General features: G+C 44.6%; 1 protein-coding gene across 6 annotated transcripts in view; it reads left to right on the forward strand.

Moving 5' to 3' along the window:
- The window catches only part of PLEKHG4B (pleckstrin homology and RhoGEF domain containing G4B), a 378,808-nt gene that overhangs the window by 328,345 nt on the left and 33,698 nt on the right, over positions 1–16,765 (forward strand). For 5 of the 6 annotated variants that reach the window (XM_075586405.1, XM_075586404.1, XM_075586401.1 and 2 more), the window contains 3 exons: positions 8,424–8,676; positions 9,145–9,234; positions 13,851–14,075. In XM_075586405.1, coding sequence (XP_075442520.1) covers positions 8,424–8,676; positions 9,145–9,234; positions 13,851–14,075 — 568 coding nt within the window. The remainder of the gene's footprint in view (positions 1–8,423; positions 8,677–9,144; positions 9,235–13,850; positions 14,076–16,765) is intronic. The other variant, XM_075586400.1, reaches the window with a different exon arrangement.

Below are 16,765 nucleotides of genomic sequence, written 5' to 3' on the forward strand. Positions count from 1 at the left end.
GGCGGAGGCGTGGCCATGAGCATTTCTCCCTCATTTTCTGAACCGCTCATGTGACGCGCCCGTCGCCTGAAGAAAACAAAATCAAAATCCCAGGTCTGTACTGTCTGTCGTTTTGCAGTTCCTATCTGCGCGTGCATCGCGCTAGGTATGTACACTTCAATTTTCTTGTTGCAATTTGATCTTGAGTTGCGCGGTGCCTCTGGCCACTTTTGATATAATTATGGCCTAAGCCAGGGACCTCTGCATCTTCCACCCCTCCTGCTCTTGCTAGCACCAGCACCTCTTTTGCCCCTTCAACATCATGGGCACAGGTGATGTCTGGCAATAGTGCTACCAGCCCAAGCACTGTCACCTTTGGGGCACAGCTGATCAGGAAACATGGGTGAGGTGCTATATGTCAGGGTCCCATGGAATAGAGGCATATGTTGTTGCTGTCATAGTAGATCCCTCTGTGTAGTGGCAAGCAGCCACATGTATGGCAAGCCGTTCTGTGTTTTGCAGACGCTGGCTGCCGCCCCCAATGTCATTTAGAGAGGGCTCACTATTGGGAGACCTTTGTCCCCATAGAACCCCTAGAGGGTTGGGCACACGGGTAATATTGTCCAATGTGCCCCCCTTCGTCCCGGATCCTCTTCTGCGCCCCCACCTGCAGGTCCTGGGAGACTAAAGCCGCATCCATAGTCGGACCAACATCACACGCCAATACTGGTCAATAGTTTGTGTGCACGTGAGCGCCGAGGCGGCCGATGCGTGGTGAGACAAACTGGTTTGAATTTGCCACACGACGGCCAGGTCACATGCATGGTTCAGCCAATGAGGGTGAACTGCTCAAGTGACATCACATGCACGCCACGCCCCCCATCGTGCAACCCTGCACAGATCTCCTCAAGTACAGGCGCGCTCTGTCACGAGCACCTACTATGGACCTGGCCTTAGTCTCCCATTATTAAAATACTACTGAACTGCAGAGAGAGAGAGCACTAAAACATGCTCTCTTTTAAGAGGCAGGTGCAGCTGCATCTGCCCCAGGGCGCAGAATCAATTGAGGGATCCTTTGAGGGGGTGCTGTACCGTGTGTTCTATTGCATGGAAGAAGTGAGGTGCTTCTTATGCAAGGAGCTGGGGCATGCTCGAAAGATCTGCCCCAGGGGCTATCAAAGCCAATGTCAGCCCCAGCTCTAGCACCTCACGTGCTCCAGCACAGAGCACCTCGCATGCTACAGTACCCCGCCCCGCTGAGCGCAGCGGGGCCCTCAAAGAAAAAGGTCCCCCCTGGGAGCTCAATGGAGACTGCTGCTCTGACCAGCAAGGCAGCCTCCAAACCTCCGTCTTCCAAACCATTACCACCTGTGGCTGTGGCAAGACACATTGCTACACCTATTGGGAAGAATACCACCCTGTCCCCGAGGTCACTGCTGTCAATAAATCACACCCCATTATAAGCACCTTCAGTGGTGCTGGGTTGACAGCAAGTGACCCTTCCTCTTCTGAGAGTGACATCGCCAGAAAGAGGAAGCAAAAAACTAATCGGGGGTGGCTGAGGAATGGTAGGTGCTTATATATGGGACATCTCCCTCCAAAGCAAAAAAGAGGGGCGAAACATCGCCTCCTCACTAGGCGGCATTGTCTGGCCCGTATATATATCACCCAGCCACCATAAACAGCTGGTGGCTGAACCGGTGCCAGACCACACACCTCTCCCTCCAGACCCTGTGGGGGTTGTAGGGGATGAGGATCTGGAGATAAAGCAGGGGGCCTCCCAAAGTTTAGGTAATAAGCAGCAGGCTACTGGTGCAAGGCATCAGAGCCTTCACCTGGACTATAAAGGGGTTCACAACACTACCCCTGTTAAATGAGTGGTTGCTGTCCCTAATGAGGTGATATTTAGGGACAGCCCCTTGGCTATCCCTCCACCGCCACTTACAAGTGGCTCTCCTGGGGCAACTATATTGCCTCAGGAGCATCCATCTGTGGAGGGAGATGCCATGGAATTAAACCCCATTCAGAATACTGGGAGAGGTGCTGAAGGGGAAGATAAAGCAGGTAGTGAGGTGGATATGGGGGAGGAGGATAAAGTGGGCCCATCTATTAATACTGTACCTTGGAGGGTCCCACTGTAGTGATCCGTTCCCAAGAAGCCACCAAACTCTGCGACATCCAGGCTGCACAGAGAGCAGTAAAGGACGCCATTAAGACACTTTGTTCCTCTATGGCACCCAATAATACCGGGGAAGCAAAATCCTCTACTGCTATGCCTGCAGCCACTCCCCAGCGTGCCCCAATACGGCACAGTCGGCACCACCCTCAGGTCCCACCATAGAGGGTGAAATGGACTCTCCTTCTCAGACACCAAGGGGGAAGTCCATTAAGATCAAGCTGAGGAGGGTGGTCCCCACAGATAACAAAATCCTCAGCCAGAAGGAGCCCGGGGATAAACTAGTCATCTCGCACGTTTCCTGGAGAACACCCTCTATGGACAAAAAAAAGGAAAGTGCAGTTGGCCCTCGAAGTGGGGACATGTCAATCTCATCCTTCGCTCTCGCCAGGTATACATGAGGGCCAGCCACAGGGCCAAGATTTCTGGGAGCTCGGAGCATTTCCGAGCCCTGAAATTCATAAACCAGCTGCGAGAGTACCAGGCCTCTGTGGCTGGTACAAGCAGTACTTCTGACACACAAAAATAATGACTTTGCACATCAGCACGGCTGTAAGGATGGTCTCTGCAGGTTCCAGGTACTCTCCTATCTGCTAAAGGGATGGTACTTTGTGAGTTTTCTGCAGGAGACCCATACCACGCTAGAGCCTGAAGCCAGCTGGCACCTGGAGTGGTAAGACAGGGTCTTCAGCTACCTCACTTCATCATCATTGTGACGGTGGGGGTAGCCAGCCTTCATAATAAAGGTGAAGCCTGGCTGGTTACCCCTAAAACCGTGGTCCCCCGACAACAGTGTGTGTGTTATAACCCTATCTGTGCTTCTATAAACCTGGGACTTCTGGAGCGGGACTTTCATAGTGGGTATTTGGGGGGAGAAGTGATAAAAACATGTAAAAAGGTTGTGGGACAAATGCGCCGGTTGTCCCCCCATTTTACCCGCAGACAACGTCTGGTCTGCGGGTACTCGTGTGCATATATTACCGGTGTATGTTCCCTATGAAATATTGTGCTCCCCATACCGCCAAGTTAAGTTTAATCATCATATCCCCAATCCCAGGTAAGAGGAAAAAAAGATGTGTTTTAAAATGTGTATTCATCTCTATACGGTATATATACTCTATATGGTAAATTGATAAGCCAGGATGTCCGCATAGAGATTTTGGATCAAAGGGGAAGATGGAAGTCGAGAGGTGTTGGCCGTTTAGTGAGCGAGGAATGACAGAGTACCAGCTATAGATTAGAAAAACTCCCTGCAAGACTTTGTTCTACCAGACCTGGTGGAGCCTACCCAGCGTGAGCTATGGGGTTGGCAAGGGGAAGCCGTTGCTTGTAGGCACAGTTCCCATTGGCCAGTTCAAATTTCCCGCTTCCTGAGCCCCTCGACACACCCCCTACTCGGACGCATACAGCAAGACAATCCTCCAGCCCTGTGATTGGCTCTTGCAGTTAGGATCCGTTCTCTGATTGGTCTATGTAAGGGGACTGCCCGATCAGAGAACCAGACAATCTTGGGACTTTGTCCGGTGAAGAGCTGGCGGGCTTTTCAAAAGTGCTTTGCTTGGAATAGCAAAGCACTCGGCACAGAGTTGCTGGAGAAGCCTAGCTGAGGACAAGTTCTACAGTCGCGGCCAAGTTCTGAGAATCACTGAATGTGCAACCAGAAGGAAAAGACAGGTATTTCTCCTTGAAAGACAACTGTGGTGTTCCTGGCCATGGAACGAACAGGGTAAGCCTTCCTGAAGCAGGCGCCCTGCACCTAGTGAGACTCGAAGTGTTTATTTCTTGTATTTTATTGTACGACTGCTGGTTTTACCAGAACAGACTTCATTTTTTTCCACTACCTTGTCATTCCCAGTGAATTGATCCGGAAGGTAAAAGGTGTTAAATGATTTATATAATAATATAATAATAATAATTGTTTGTTCTTGTGTAGCGCTTTACAGAGACATTTTGCAGACACAGTCCCTGCCCCGTGGAGCTTACACATCTGTTTTTGGTTCCTTGTCACCATCCTCTGGCATCAAACACTTTTAACACCCTACCTTATCTACAGTACATATGTTTTTTTTTTTTTTTCTCCACTGTTTTAGCATTGATTCCTGTGTAAATCAGTATTGCTTGACCTGAAGAAGAGAGGAGAATTCTCGAAAGCTTGTCCTATGACATAAATTGTTAGTCCAATAAAAAAGGTATCACCTAATACTGAATAACTCATTTATTCTGCACTATCGCAACTGGACTAACACGGCTATTTTCTGCTTTATATATATATTATTTTTTTTTTGAGTCCAGTAGTTAGGGTTTCAGTCAGTTTTTCTGTTTTTTCTTTTTTATATTGATTTAATACATTTATCATTATTTTGCATTATATGTCTGAGTGCTTTACATGAGGTTTCTTTTTCTTCTTCTGTGTTTACATACTTCATTTATTCCTCTAGCACCGCCAGAGGTATCCTGTTATTTTCAGTTATACTCCGTTTTGGTTTAGACCGCATTCATACGTATTGGTTGTTTTGATGCGGTATTCATATTTGTGTGTCGTGTATATATATATATATGTGTGTGTGTGTGTGTGTGTGTGTGTGTGTGTGTGTGTGTGTGTGTGTGTGTGTGTGTGTGTGTGTGTATATATATATACATACATATTGTGTAGCCCTGTCCCCTATGGGCTCCCAGTAACCCCCTCACCTCCGCGGGCGCCAGGAGTGTGGCGGGGTCCCCGCATCTCCGGGTTTCCCCTGTTTGCCTCCGCTGCGGGGGGGCGTGCAGGTGTGCGGCATCGGGGCGGCGACTGCATCGCCAAGGACTCCCGGCGGCTCCCGTGCAGGGCGTCGCCATCTTCTTTTGGCTCGCGCATGTGCGGCCATTCCCTAGCTTGGCGCATAGAGTGGTAGCCACCCAGAGAAGGAGAGAGACTGTAGCAGAGTTTGCAGACCCACGACCGGAAGTGACGCATCGCGACCAACCGGAAGTGACACACCGGAGCCTGCCGGACAGGACAGCCCACCTGAGAGGGAGCTCCAGGCAGAGAGCCAAGCAGCGTCCTGCATGAGCAAAGAAGCTGACGGGAACAACATACCCCAGAGGGAGCCCACGAGGTGGAGAGTCCCAGACAGCAGTGTCCCACGCAGAGTCTATACCGGAGGTGGTGGGTGAGCCTGAAGCTAACAGCTTTCTCTCCTCGATCACTTATAATGTGATACACGCATGAAATACATGTTTTTATTGTAAGTGTTCATTTTTAACCCTATAAAGTCGAGTTTTTTTACATTACTGGTCTGCACTATGGTATTTTTTCTTTTCTATACACTGCTGCTGAGCTGAGATTGGGAGTCCCTATATTCCTGGATGAGAAACCCTCCTTGCAGAGACCATTGTGTCAAAACCGCTTGTTTTTGACTTACATCTTGTAAGTAGGCCACACATATGAGCCAAGATTCACCACAGATTCTATATATAAGTTATCAAACTGTTTGCACTTAGATTGTTTTGTGTTCTATTTCCCTTTCATGCTCCCCCTGGATTGCAACTGGAGAACGACGATTTGTGGGACTAGTGGAACCAGTCCCTACCAGCTGGGTTTGAGCAGGGGGTTTGAACTTATTATTGTTTTCACGTTGTTTATCACGTCACCATTGTTTATTAATCATTTGATTACAATCATCACTCACTGTATAATACAAGTGTACACTAGTAGAGTTAGCGCCGTTTTTTTCACCTTCACACAGCACGAGCGTCATGTTGGCATGGCAACACGGCGTCTGACGTCGCGCGGCCATTGCAGGTACAGAAGGAGCCAAATAAAATGGGCTCACATAGTGCGAGCAGGGAAAATTGCATGGGGAATTCCTAGAGCCGCAGAACTACTCGCCCGCGGCCTAAATCCACTCGCCACGGGCGTGTAGTTATAATGAATTGTCGAACACTGTATATAACACATTAGAGTGATAAGGATATCTCCTTCCAGTAAATGTTCTTCTATTTTTACTACGTGTGTGTTCCAATTGTGGTGTTCTGTGAGGGGCTGCTTCCTCTCTGCTGGGATCCCTCACAGGTGGAGGTGCTGCACCATAGCAAGTATATACCCCAGGCTCTCCGTGGCAGAGGCTTAGGCTCCTGTGAGCCAACAGGTACAAGGGCAGCACTGGTAACTTCCTGTGTTCAAGGGGAAACAGGGCTGCATATATACTGTATATATATGTATTTTTATATATATTGTGTATTTTGTTTTTGTGGCAATATTTTATGGATCAATGATTAAAAGTACATTTTTATACAACTAATTTTTTCATGCAACTTAACAGCTTTCATTATCTCATGCACTATACAATGTACACTGACAACATTTTGTCCATATTGGGATCATAATACAAAGATCCTTCTAACCCGAGCGAATATCTAGCCTACAAATAGTTCTGCACTGAATAAGGGGCTTGTCTTCTTTCTTCTCTGGGTTACATCGTACAATTGTCAAATTACCTGAAAATTGCAGAGAACCCTTTAGGGATGCCCGGGAACCAAACGGTTCCTAGGAACCCCTGTTGAAAAACGCTACTCTCTTCATTCTGCATACCTATGTAATTACACAAAGCACAATGCATTCTGAAACTAGTCTCCCCACTTAGCTGGTTTAAGCACTTCCTTTTCCCTTGTATCCCCATCATTCACAAGTAGTTGGATCCTACCCTTTCAGTCTCCTGGTGAAAGCTGGAGATATCGGACAGACGGTGTGCCAGCTCAGATGCTGCCAGTGCAGAATTTGCACCCAGGCTATGGAGGTTTACAATCACTGTTTTAGTGCAAACCCTATTAGAACATTTTAGAAGGAAGGGATTCTGATGATTATGACCCATACAATAAAACTGTACTTGTTGAAAACATTTAATGCAAAGGTCATGCTTGTTGATGGTCCATAGTCTTCAGGGCTGCCGACATGGTGGGGACAGTCAGGATTGGTGGGGTTAGGGACCCAGCCCCTGCAGACTCCTCAATTGTCTGCAACAGGCCCTGAGATGCAGGCAGTGGGGAAATCCGTCCCTCTGTTGGTGAGGGGGGGGGGGAGAGCCTTGGTCAGTGGGCGGCGTCTCAAGGAGAGCAGTGCAGAAGCTGCAGCATGCAACCGGGAGACTGGTAAAGGTTAAAGGGGAGGGCTAAATCAGGGGGAGAAAAACAGACAGACCAGAAAGGAAAGAAGACATAAAGAGGAAACAAAATAAAAAAAAGAGCAAATAAAGGAGAAAAGAGAAATACATAAGAGGGAAAAGAAACACATAAGGAGGGAGAAAAGAGAGAAAGACACGAAGGGGAAAGAGTGAGAAAGGAACAAAGAAATAGATGCTGGGAGAAGATACATCAGATTCTGAAAGAGGATGTAGTCAAAAGGGAAAATAAGAAAAATGTGTGGGGGGAGAAACATGGGGGATTCAAATAAGATAATGGCATGAATGGGAACAGGAAAGAGACTGTGGTATGGGGATGTTAAAAATAGAACAAAAGCATGTGAAAAAAGACATGAAATAAGAGAAATAAGTGAGGGAAGAACAGAGAATTATATGAACGATGTAAAAACAAAGATACATTCTGGGGGGAGAGGAGAAAAACATGCTGGGGAGGGGGGAGAAAGACATGCTGGGTGAAAGAAGAGAGAAGAAGAGAAGAGATACTGGGTCGGAGAGAGAGGAAGACATGCAGGGAGAGGAAAGAGAAATACACAACACGTGGAGAAAAGATGGAATGACAAATGGTGATCGAGAAATACACTAGGGGAAACAGGAGAGATAAATAAATTAGTGGGAAGAGGGAACAAAGATACATGTCCAGGAAAAGTAGCCAAAATGTGATTCTCAACATTTGCAGGGGCTCCATTCTTCAAATTTGGCCTGGGTCCCAAAAATTCTGTTGCCGGCTTTGATCGTGTCAACTATTATGCTGTGTATAACGCTAAATACATATAAGGCTGAGTCCATGCTGCCGCAGACAACACGTGATCGCACCGCACGCGGACGCCTCCATTGCCTTAAAGCATTGCCATGTCATTTTAATCTATCGTAGAATTCATCTTTTCACATTCTTTCTTTAATGTTATTTTAGATGCAAATAATAGGAATATACCAAACCTTTTATGTTAGGTGAATTCATTTTTACAACTAAAAACTATTTATGAATCATTAATGTGTAGCTTAAATACATTTTTTACTGGTATTATAACAGGTCAGTATTTTCCTTGCAGTAAGTTACAGAAATCACATTATCTGTTTTATATGTTCAGCAGTAAACGTCATCATATCATGGATGAAATGATAACTACAGAAAGAGAGTATGTGAGGTCCTTGGGATACATCATTGACAACTATTTTCCAGAGATGGAGAGATTGGATTTACCACAGGATTTACGGGGCAAGCGTAATATTATTTTTGGAAACCTGGAGAAATTGTACAATTTTCACTGTCAATATTTCCTTAAAGAATTGGAGCATTGTATAGACTGTCCCCTAAGAGTCAGCAATTGCTTCCTGAAACATGTAAGTATGGCACTAAAATACATGGAATTTTAAGACATACACAATGTTCATGACTGAATTTGTTGAATGGAAATGTTCTTTACATACTTCTGATTCAGAGCAGATGGTTAGTTTAGCAGAATTATTCTAAAAAAATTAAAAGCAAAACAATCTAAAATTAAGAGCAATACTAAAGAATTAAGTTATACTGTATATATATATATATATATCTATAAGTAATCAAATATTATCAAGGTATAATGCTATGGCGTAAGATGCACTTCATTAGTATATTGTTACCCTACTTAAATCTTATTCCAAAAGTTGCTGATATTACTGAGTTAGGTAAGATTGGGTACTTAATACCACGTTTCTTTAAATTACCTAAAATAGTTCATTATATGTTTGTATATAAGTATTTTGTCTACTCTGATTACAGTAAAATGTACAGTATTTCCACCATACTAAATATGTTTTATTATTTATCAGGAAGAACAGTTTGGAATGTATGCTTTGTACAGCAAGAATAAACCACAGTCGGATGCCTTGCTAACAAGCCATGGGAATTTATTCTTTAAAGTAACTATGATGTTTCTTTTATAAATTAATCTTTACTCTTCAGTTTTATGATTAATACCTCACAGGTTTTTCCTGCCGGATAAACAACAATGACTATAAAAACATATTGTGGCAAAAAAAATGTATGTTTCCTTTCTATTTAAATGTATGTATCTGTGTATAAGTTTATTTAAATTGTGCCATCAATGTATGCAGCACTTTACAGAAAAAGCAAGACAGTATAAGGCGATAATATACAAGAGCGTTAAATAGGAAGTTAAACAATGGGAATTAGGGAGTCCCTGCCTAACAATATAAATGGAATAATGAGAAATGTACAGAATACAACAGGAGCAAGAGCAGTATAGAACATGTTTGAGGGGGTCAAGTAAGTGCATCATGAGTGTGTGGAGCAGCCACAAGCCTAAACTGTCAAAATGCTTCACTGAGAGGTAAGATTTCAGGTGTGACTTGAAGATGGGAGGGTTGTAGATTGGTGAATGATGCTGGGTAGGGGGTCCACAGGTAGGGAGAAAAAAGAGAGGGAGGATTCAGATGTGAGTGCAGTAGAGACTGGAGGAGCAGAGAGGAGAAAAGTATTCAGCAAACTATAAGTGACGAGAAGAAGTATAGCGGGAGATTAGAGCTGATCAGTAAGAGAGTATAGAAGAAATGTAGAGCCTTGGAGTAGAAAAGTGAAATTTTATAGCTAATGTTGCAATTAATGGGGTGCCATTGAAGGGATTTATTGAGGAGAGGGACAGAGACAGACATTGAAGACAGTGAGAACTTGCGCAATACTATTTTGTATACAGTATGGAGTTGGGAGGACAGTCAATAGTCAAGTTGGGAGTTAATGAGGGCATGTATGAGAGTTTTAGTTGTAGAGCAACAGAGGAAAGAGTGGATTCTGATGATGTAGAGCAGGGGTCTCCAAACCACGGCCCGGGGGCCATATCAGGCCCCCCAGAAGATTGTATCCGGCCCACTTCAATTTGAAATATATATATTTTTGCTCATTATATATAATTTCCCAGTGTAAGCACAGCATCCTTTCTTTGTAATTGTCACATTTCTCTTTTTTTCGGAATCATATGCTGATTACCACAAAAAGATCCAAATAAAACTTATTCATTCATTTTTAAAATATATAAAAAGATGTTTTTTCTTTGGCCCACGAAAATATGTAGAATATACGATGTGTCCCTTGTACTGAAACGTTTGGAGACCACTGATGTAGAGGAAAAATCGGCAAGATTTAATAACAAAGTCAATGAGATGAGAAGGAGACTGAGGAGTTAAATATTACATCTAGGCAATGGGCTTGGGAGACTGGATGAAGGATATTGTTATTTACTGTGACAGAAAATAGAGCAATTGGGCCTGGTTTAGGTGGGATTAGGTTTAGCTCAGTTTTAGACATGTTATGTATTGGGCGACGGAGGGCTATCCAGTATAAATCGCAGAGACTATCAGTGACTTGGTACTGAATGTCGAGTAAGTTTAGGGGTTATAATAAGCAGTTGTGTGTCATCTGTATAAAGATGAAATTTGAAGCCAAGTGTGAGTGTATATAGAGAAAAAAGGATGGTCCCAGGCCAGAGCCCTAACGTACACCAACAGACAGATGGAAAGGAAGAGCACAGCACTGCAAGTATAAACTTTAAAGGTTTGCCTTCACTGTGCCAGAACATTAGAGGGGAATATTTTCTCAACCATCCTTAGGATTTACTGCAGGACACCAAGTAGTTCACTATGTTTCGTTATTTTAAGAATGATTGAACGATTGGAGATTAGTGCTCTACTAACTGGCTGTCTAGACTGCACAGCCTCTTTCAGAACCACAGGTCCTTTTCAAGCTACTGCTGTATTTACTAGGCGTCTATAAGTTGTATCGCGGCTGTTAGATGTGGTCCGGTTACTGAACATGATGTGGGGAGAATATGCAGTGCAGCAACTTATCTATATATATAAAACTGAAAGTTTGGTTGTGTGTGGGTTTGTGAGGTTGCTCATTGGTTGCGGCTGCTCACATGCTTGGCGGCGGCTCATGCTGTGATTGGCCTGCGGGGTGGGTGACGTCAGAAAGACTAAACACACGCCCTCGCCGTCACCCTCACAGGCTCCTCACACCATGTGCCACCGCCGGCCCCCCGCATTACCGCCTCCCCTCCAGCCCCACCGCACATCACTCCCTCACCCCGCCGCCTCACAACCTAGATCCAGCGCGCCGCCGGCCCCCACATCACCTACGGCCGCATCCCCGCTGGATCACACTGTCCACCCGGCCCGCCGCCTCCCCTCCTGCCGCACTACACCATCACTGCCGCCACCCTCCCCGCCGCCTCACCTACAGCTGCAACCCTGCCGAATCACAGCACCCACCCACACCGCTACCTCCCCCCTCCAGCCGCCCACCTCACACCCGGGCTGCCGCTGGATCACCACCACCCCCCTCCAGGCACCGCCTCACACCCGCACCACTGCCTACCCTCCGCTACCTCCCCTCTGCAGCCTCCGCATCAGGTATTGGGGACAGAGGGGGGATGCAGGGGGGAAAACAGGCAGGGGGTGAGAGATAACCCACCCAACTAACCCACCCACACTCACTAACCCACCCTTCCAGTCACCCACCCACACAGTCACTAAAAGTCACCACCCACTCACTGAACTCTGAAGGGGGGGTGGAATTGGACCTGTGAAAGGGGGGGCCGGCCCCTGACCGAAGGGGGAGAAAACAGCTGTGAATGGGGGGGGAATGGTGCTGTGAAGGAGGGGAATCGCACATCTCTACGTGGGGGGGGGCACAGCTGTGAAGGGGGGGAACAGCTGTGAGCAGGGGGGGGGACACAGACCAGTCAGGGTGGGGGGAAATCACCAATGTAATGGGGAGGCAGAGCTGTGAAGGTTGGGGGGAATGGAGGTGTGAAGGGTGGGGGGCCCCAAGCTGTGAACGGGGGGACGACCCCAGCTGTGAACATGGGAGGGCCACATTCATGTGCAGGGGGGGGCCAGATTGCTGACAACGGGGCGGGAGGGAAATGGGGAAAGAGAGAGGGCAATAGTGAGAGAGAGGGGGAGCGGAGAGAGAGAGTGGGATCGGGGGTGAGCGGAGAGAGAGGTGGAGCGGGCAAATTCTATCCCGGGCAATGCTGGGTATATCAGCAGGTATTTAAATAAATTCATTTTAATATAATATAGTATTTACGAAGTGGCATCATCAGAATTCCCCACCTTCCCTGAAACGTGTCATCCAGATCTCCAGTCTTAAGTAATAAAAACTTAATTTAGTGATTTTCTCTCAAATGTATTCAAAGCACTTCTCAATTACAATATAGTGCGCGGTATAGAGTACAAGAATTTCTACAGTCCCTGCCCAGATGAGCTTGCAATCTATGATTTTTGGTACCAGAGGCACAGGGAGATAGTGATTTGCCCAAGGTCACGAGCTGACACCAATAATTGAACCAGGGTCTCCTGATTCAAACTCGGTACCATTGTTTACAGAGTCAGTGTCTTTACTTGCTGAGCAACTCTTTCTCCTGTGAAGGACCTACATTGCTGTAAAGATTTGTTAACACAAGCAAATGACTGTAAACCAATGGAAAAGTATGCCTAATAATCTGTAGACGAGTCTGGGATAATTGTTGGATTTTAATTTGTGCTGTTATTTTAAATAAATATGATAATAAAAGGATTTGTACATTTATTTTATGTAAAATATAAAATACTAAAAATTTTTAAAGTACAGTAGAGGCAGCGATTATTCTAACAAAAACCAGTGGCAATTCCCCAAAAGACCCAGGTACACCCAGGTACATTCTGAATACATGCCTTAAACTTTCCTTAAACTAGCCCCAGCATTTCTGCATTGATTAATGGCCTATCAGATTAACAGCGGGGGTCCCTGGCAGTCCCATTCAAACTGAATGGGACTGCCAGGGATCCCTGCTGTGTTAATCCTATGGGTCGTTAGTCAATGCAGAAATGCCTTAAACGTGCCTCAAACTAGCCCAGAACATACCCAGCACATACCCAGAATGTAACCCGGCTAGTTTACAGCAAATGTTAAAATAAACGTTGCCTCTACTGTATATATTTATTAAAGTTCACATAAACACATTAACATATATAAATAATTACAGGCTCGTATACTAATTATTAGGCATAAGTTGGTTTACACAAATATGTGATGTTAAAGCAGCTTCAAGTCAATCTAGTTCTGCAGTACCGTCTACTGCAAGCAGTCACCTTGCAGAAGATGTTTTACAGACAGTGCGTCTTGAAGATGCCTTCAAGCTTTTTAAATATATTGCCACAAGATGAACCGATTTCCATTATATTGCTTAGAATACCATTGTATATCTTTATCCAGACAGAACGCCTTGCCTCACTGCATCTTCTAACACGGTCTAAAGTTAAACCAACACTTGGTAAATCTCTCTATAGTGTGATTCACGTCACAAACCTTTTTTTTTTTCTTCATCTGCTATACTTTTTTCCCATCATTCCGAGCAACATAAATATAGTCAAGTTACTTTATCTTCAACTTTTTTCCTAAAAATTTCAAAAAGAATTGTTAAGCTCAAAAAAGTGGGGCTTCAATTAATAATCACTTTTATTTTATTATTTTACAGAATAAACAGCAAGATTTGGGCGATAAAATGGATTTGGCATCATACCTACTGAAACCCATTCAGAGGATGAGTAAATATGCTTTACTTTTAAAAGATATGATCAAAGAATGTTCCAAAACACAGGAGCAAGAACTTAGCGATCTTAAAGCAGCAGAAGAAATGGTGAAGTTTCAACTGCGCCATGGTAACGACCTGCTTGCTATGGATGCAATACGAGGCTGCGATGTAAGTTCTTGGCAGAAACTTTTACAAAGTGATATCTTTCCGATAACAAATATATTATTTCGTTTTGCTGAACAAACATGCACTTTCACCCTGCCGGACACAGTAAGCTAAACTTAATATATTATTGACATTACCACGTACAGAATAATTTCTGCTTCTGTGTTTTAAACTGTATTATTTAGATGTCGTAATAAGAAATTCTAAAAGATATGTTAGCAAACTGGTGTGTTATTACTGTATTACTCTGTGCGACAGAGCTTTTGACATTTTTTCACACATTGTAGCCTATGCAAACCTCACAGTGCTGTGCCATTTTCTGATGACATTTTCTTTTGAACTTAAACGTCCTTGTATAACGAAGATACATGAGCTGTTCATTGCAGCAGACTAGATTATTTAAGCAATGCCTTTTAATGGTAATACACTAAAATGGACCAACTTCTCATTCCAAATGCTTGACTGAAACTATATTCCTGAACTACTGTATCACATTGCGCAATTATAACGTATCAAAATCTACAGTTAACCCCATTAGGCCAGCAGGACTAATAGAACTTTATACGTAGGAGAGTAAAGAGGAGCCACAAAGGGCTATCCTAGTCTCAAAAAATAAATGAGAAATAGAGCCAAGTATTATATATCATTTTATGTGGGAGGATTTTTGGATGAATTATGTTTTTCGTTTGGTATATTTATTTTAATGTGATTTATTTATTTGGCCTACTATTTAATTGTGCTTCTTTTTACTTGTAGTATGTGCTTTGTTTATTAAATTCTGATTCTTGCTGGAGGTACTTGGGAAAGCTGCTTGTGGTGAGAGGAACTTTGTGGAAGTGATTTGTTTTGTGATATGAGTGGACATTTTCTCTCAGCTCTTGATGGCTGTTTGGTTTTGGGCTTCACTATGTAGCGATATTAAACCTATTTTATGTGAAATACAATGACGTTTCATTTTTGTAATTTTCCTTAGATTTTCATTATACTTCTTTTGAAAATGTATACAAAATGCTCAGGCACTTTTACTAGCTTGCAGAGTTGAAGTTTGTGAAGTTTGTTTGAGTGCTTGATAAAGCATAACAAATGTATACATCATCTTCAGCCCTTTGTCAATCAACTGCTGGATGATGGTCTCCTCAATGATCTTCCATTTATTGCAATTGCAAGCCTTTCTTCTCCACTTTTGGTCGTTGTCTTGTTCTTTTTAACTTTCATTGGAATTCCATGGAGTACAGGCATACCCCGGTTTAAGGACACTCACTTTAAGTACACTCGCGAGTAAGGATATATCGCCCAATAGGCAAACGGCATCTCACGCATGCGCCTGTCAGCACGTCCTGAACAGCACGTCCTGAACAGCAATACCAGCTTCCCACCTGTACCGAAGCTGTGTGCAAGCGGGGAGACTATAGAGCCTGTTACAAATGTGTTTATTACATCAGTTATGCACGTATATGACAATTGCAGTACAGTACATGCATCGATAAGTGGAAAAATGGTAGTACTTCACTTTAAGTACATTTTCGCTTTACATACATGCTCCGGTCCCATTGTGTACGTTCATGCGGGGTATGCCTGTACCATCTTTGTCTAATAATGGTAATTTCTTCTTGCAATGTGTCCGACCCACTGCCTATCTTTAATTTCTTCACCCGTATTATGATATACAAAAAGAGAAACAATTCCCCGGCGCAAACAATTGTGTTACCAGTCCCAAATGTTTGTATCCAGATCAGATCCAAGTCCTGAGATCTGGACCCAATAGATCACTTCAGTGGGTTATCCTGAGGACCGTGGCTGTTGAGGATCATGGCTTCTTTGTTCGAGATCTGTCAAGATAGCTGCAAAGCTCCGCCTCCCTGACGCATCACGCAGCAATGCCTGCAGCACGCAGCAATGCCTGCAGCACGCGCGGACCCCTGTCTGCGCAGGCGCACCTACCCAACAGTGCACTCGCGGAGGCACGCTTTCGCCACCGCACCAACGCCTGCTGGAGACACATCTGCCCCATGCCGCATTTTCCCTGCGCACACACGCCGCGCAGCAGCTAATCTCAAAACACACATCAGCTGTGTCTCACCTGCAACCAATCCTGCTTCCTCCTATTAGCTTCCAATCTAGGTCTGATGTAATCTTTCTGCTACCTCCTGATTGGTTCCTCCTCCTTTATATACCCTGTCAGTTCCTGTGCAACTTGTTGAGCATAAACTCTTGTTTATGTGCTGTGCTCACTGCTTCCTGTATCTTGCCTGTTCCTGTGCCTTGCCTGACCCTTGTTTTGACCCCTGCTCATACCTGGACCTGTCTCTTCTGTACATCTGGACTTCGGCTTGTTATTGGACCCCTGCTCTCTCCTCAACCACGGCTTATGGATACTGACTACTCTTCTCTCTCCAACCCAGGACCACGGCAAGTACCAATAGAGCTTTCCCTTGCATGAAAAAAGGAATCCAGGCTGTTTTGAGCCTGGATTCCTTTTTACATGCCAAGGAAAGCTCTTTATTTCACAAGTACTGCTGTATGTCAAACCAACACTGCAGATCAAGCAATATTCTACATGTGTTATCTGCAGCCGCACTGCATCATACCAGCAATTGCTACAAAGGATCTCATACTGAACGGATGAGTTTTGAATTTGTGCCACAACAGCAGCTCCAGACTGGATAAGGGAGGCCTCAGATGTCTTCACCCTC

This window comes from Ascaphus truei, chromosome 2, assembly GCF_040206685.1.
Source record: "Ascaphus truei isolate aAscTru1 chromosome 2, aAscTru1.hap1, whole genome shotgun sequence".
Lineage (NCBI taxonomy): Eukaryota > Metazoa > Chordata > Amphibia > Anura > Ascaphidae > Ascaphus > Ascaphus truei.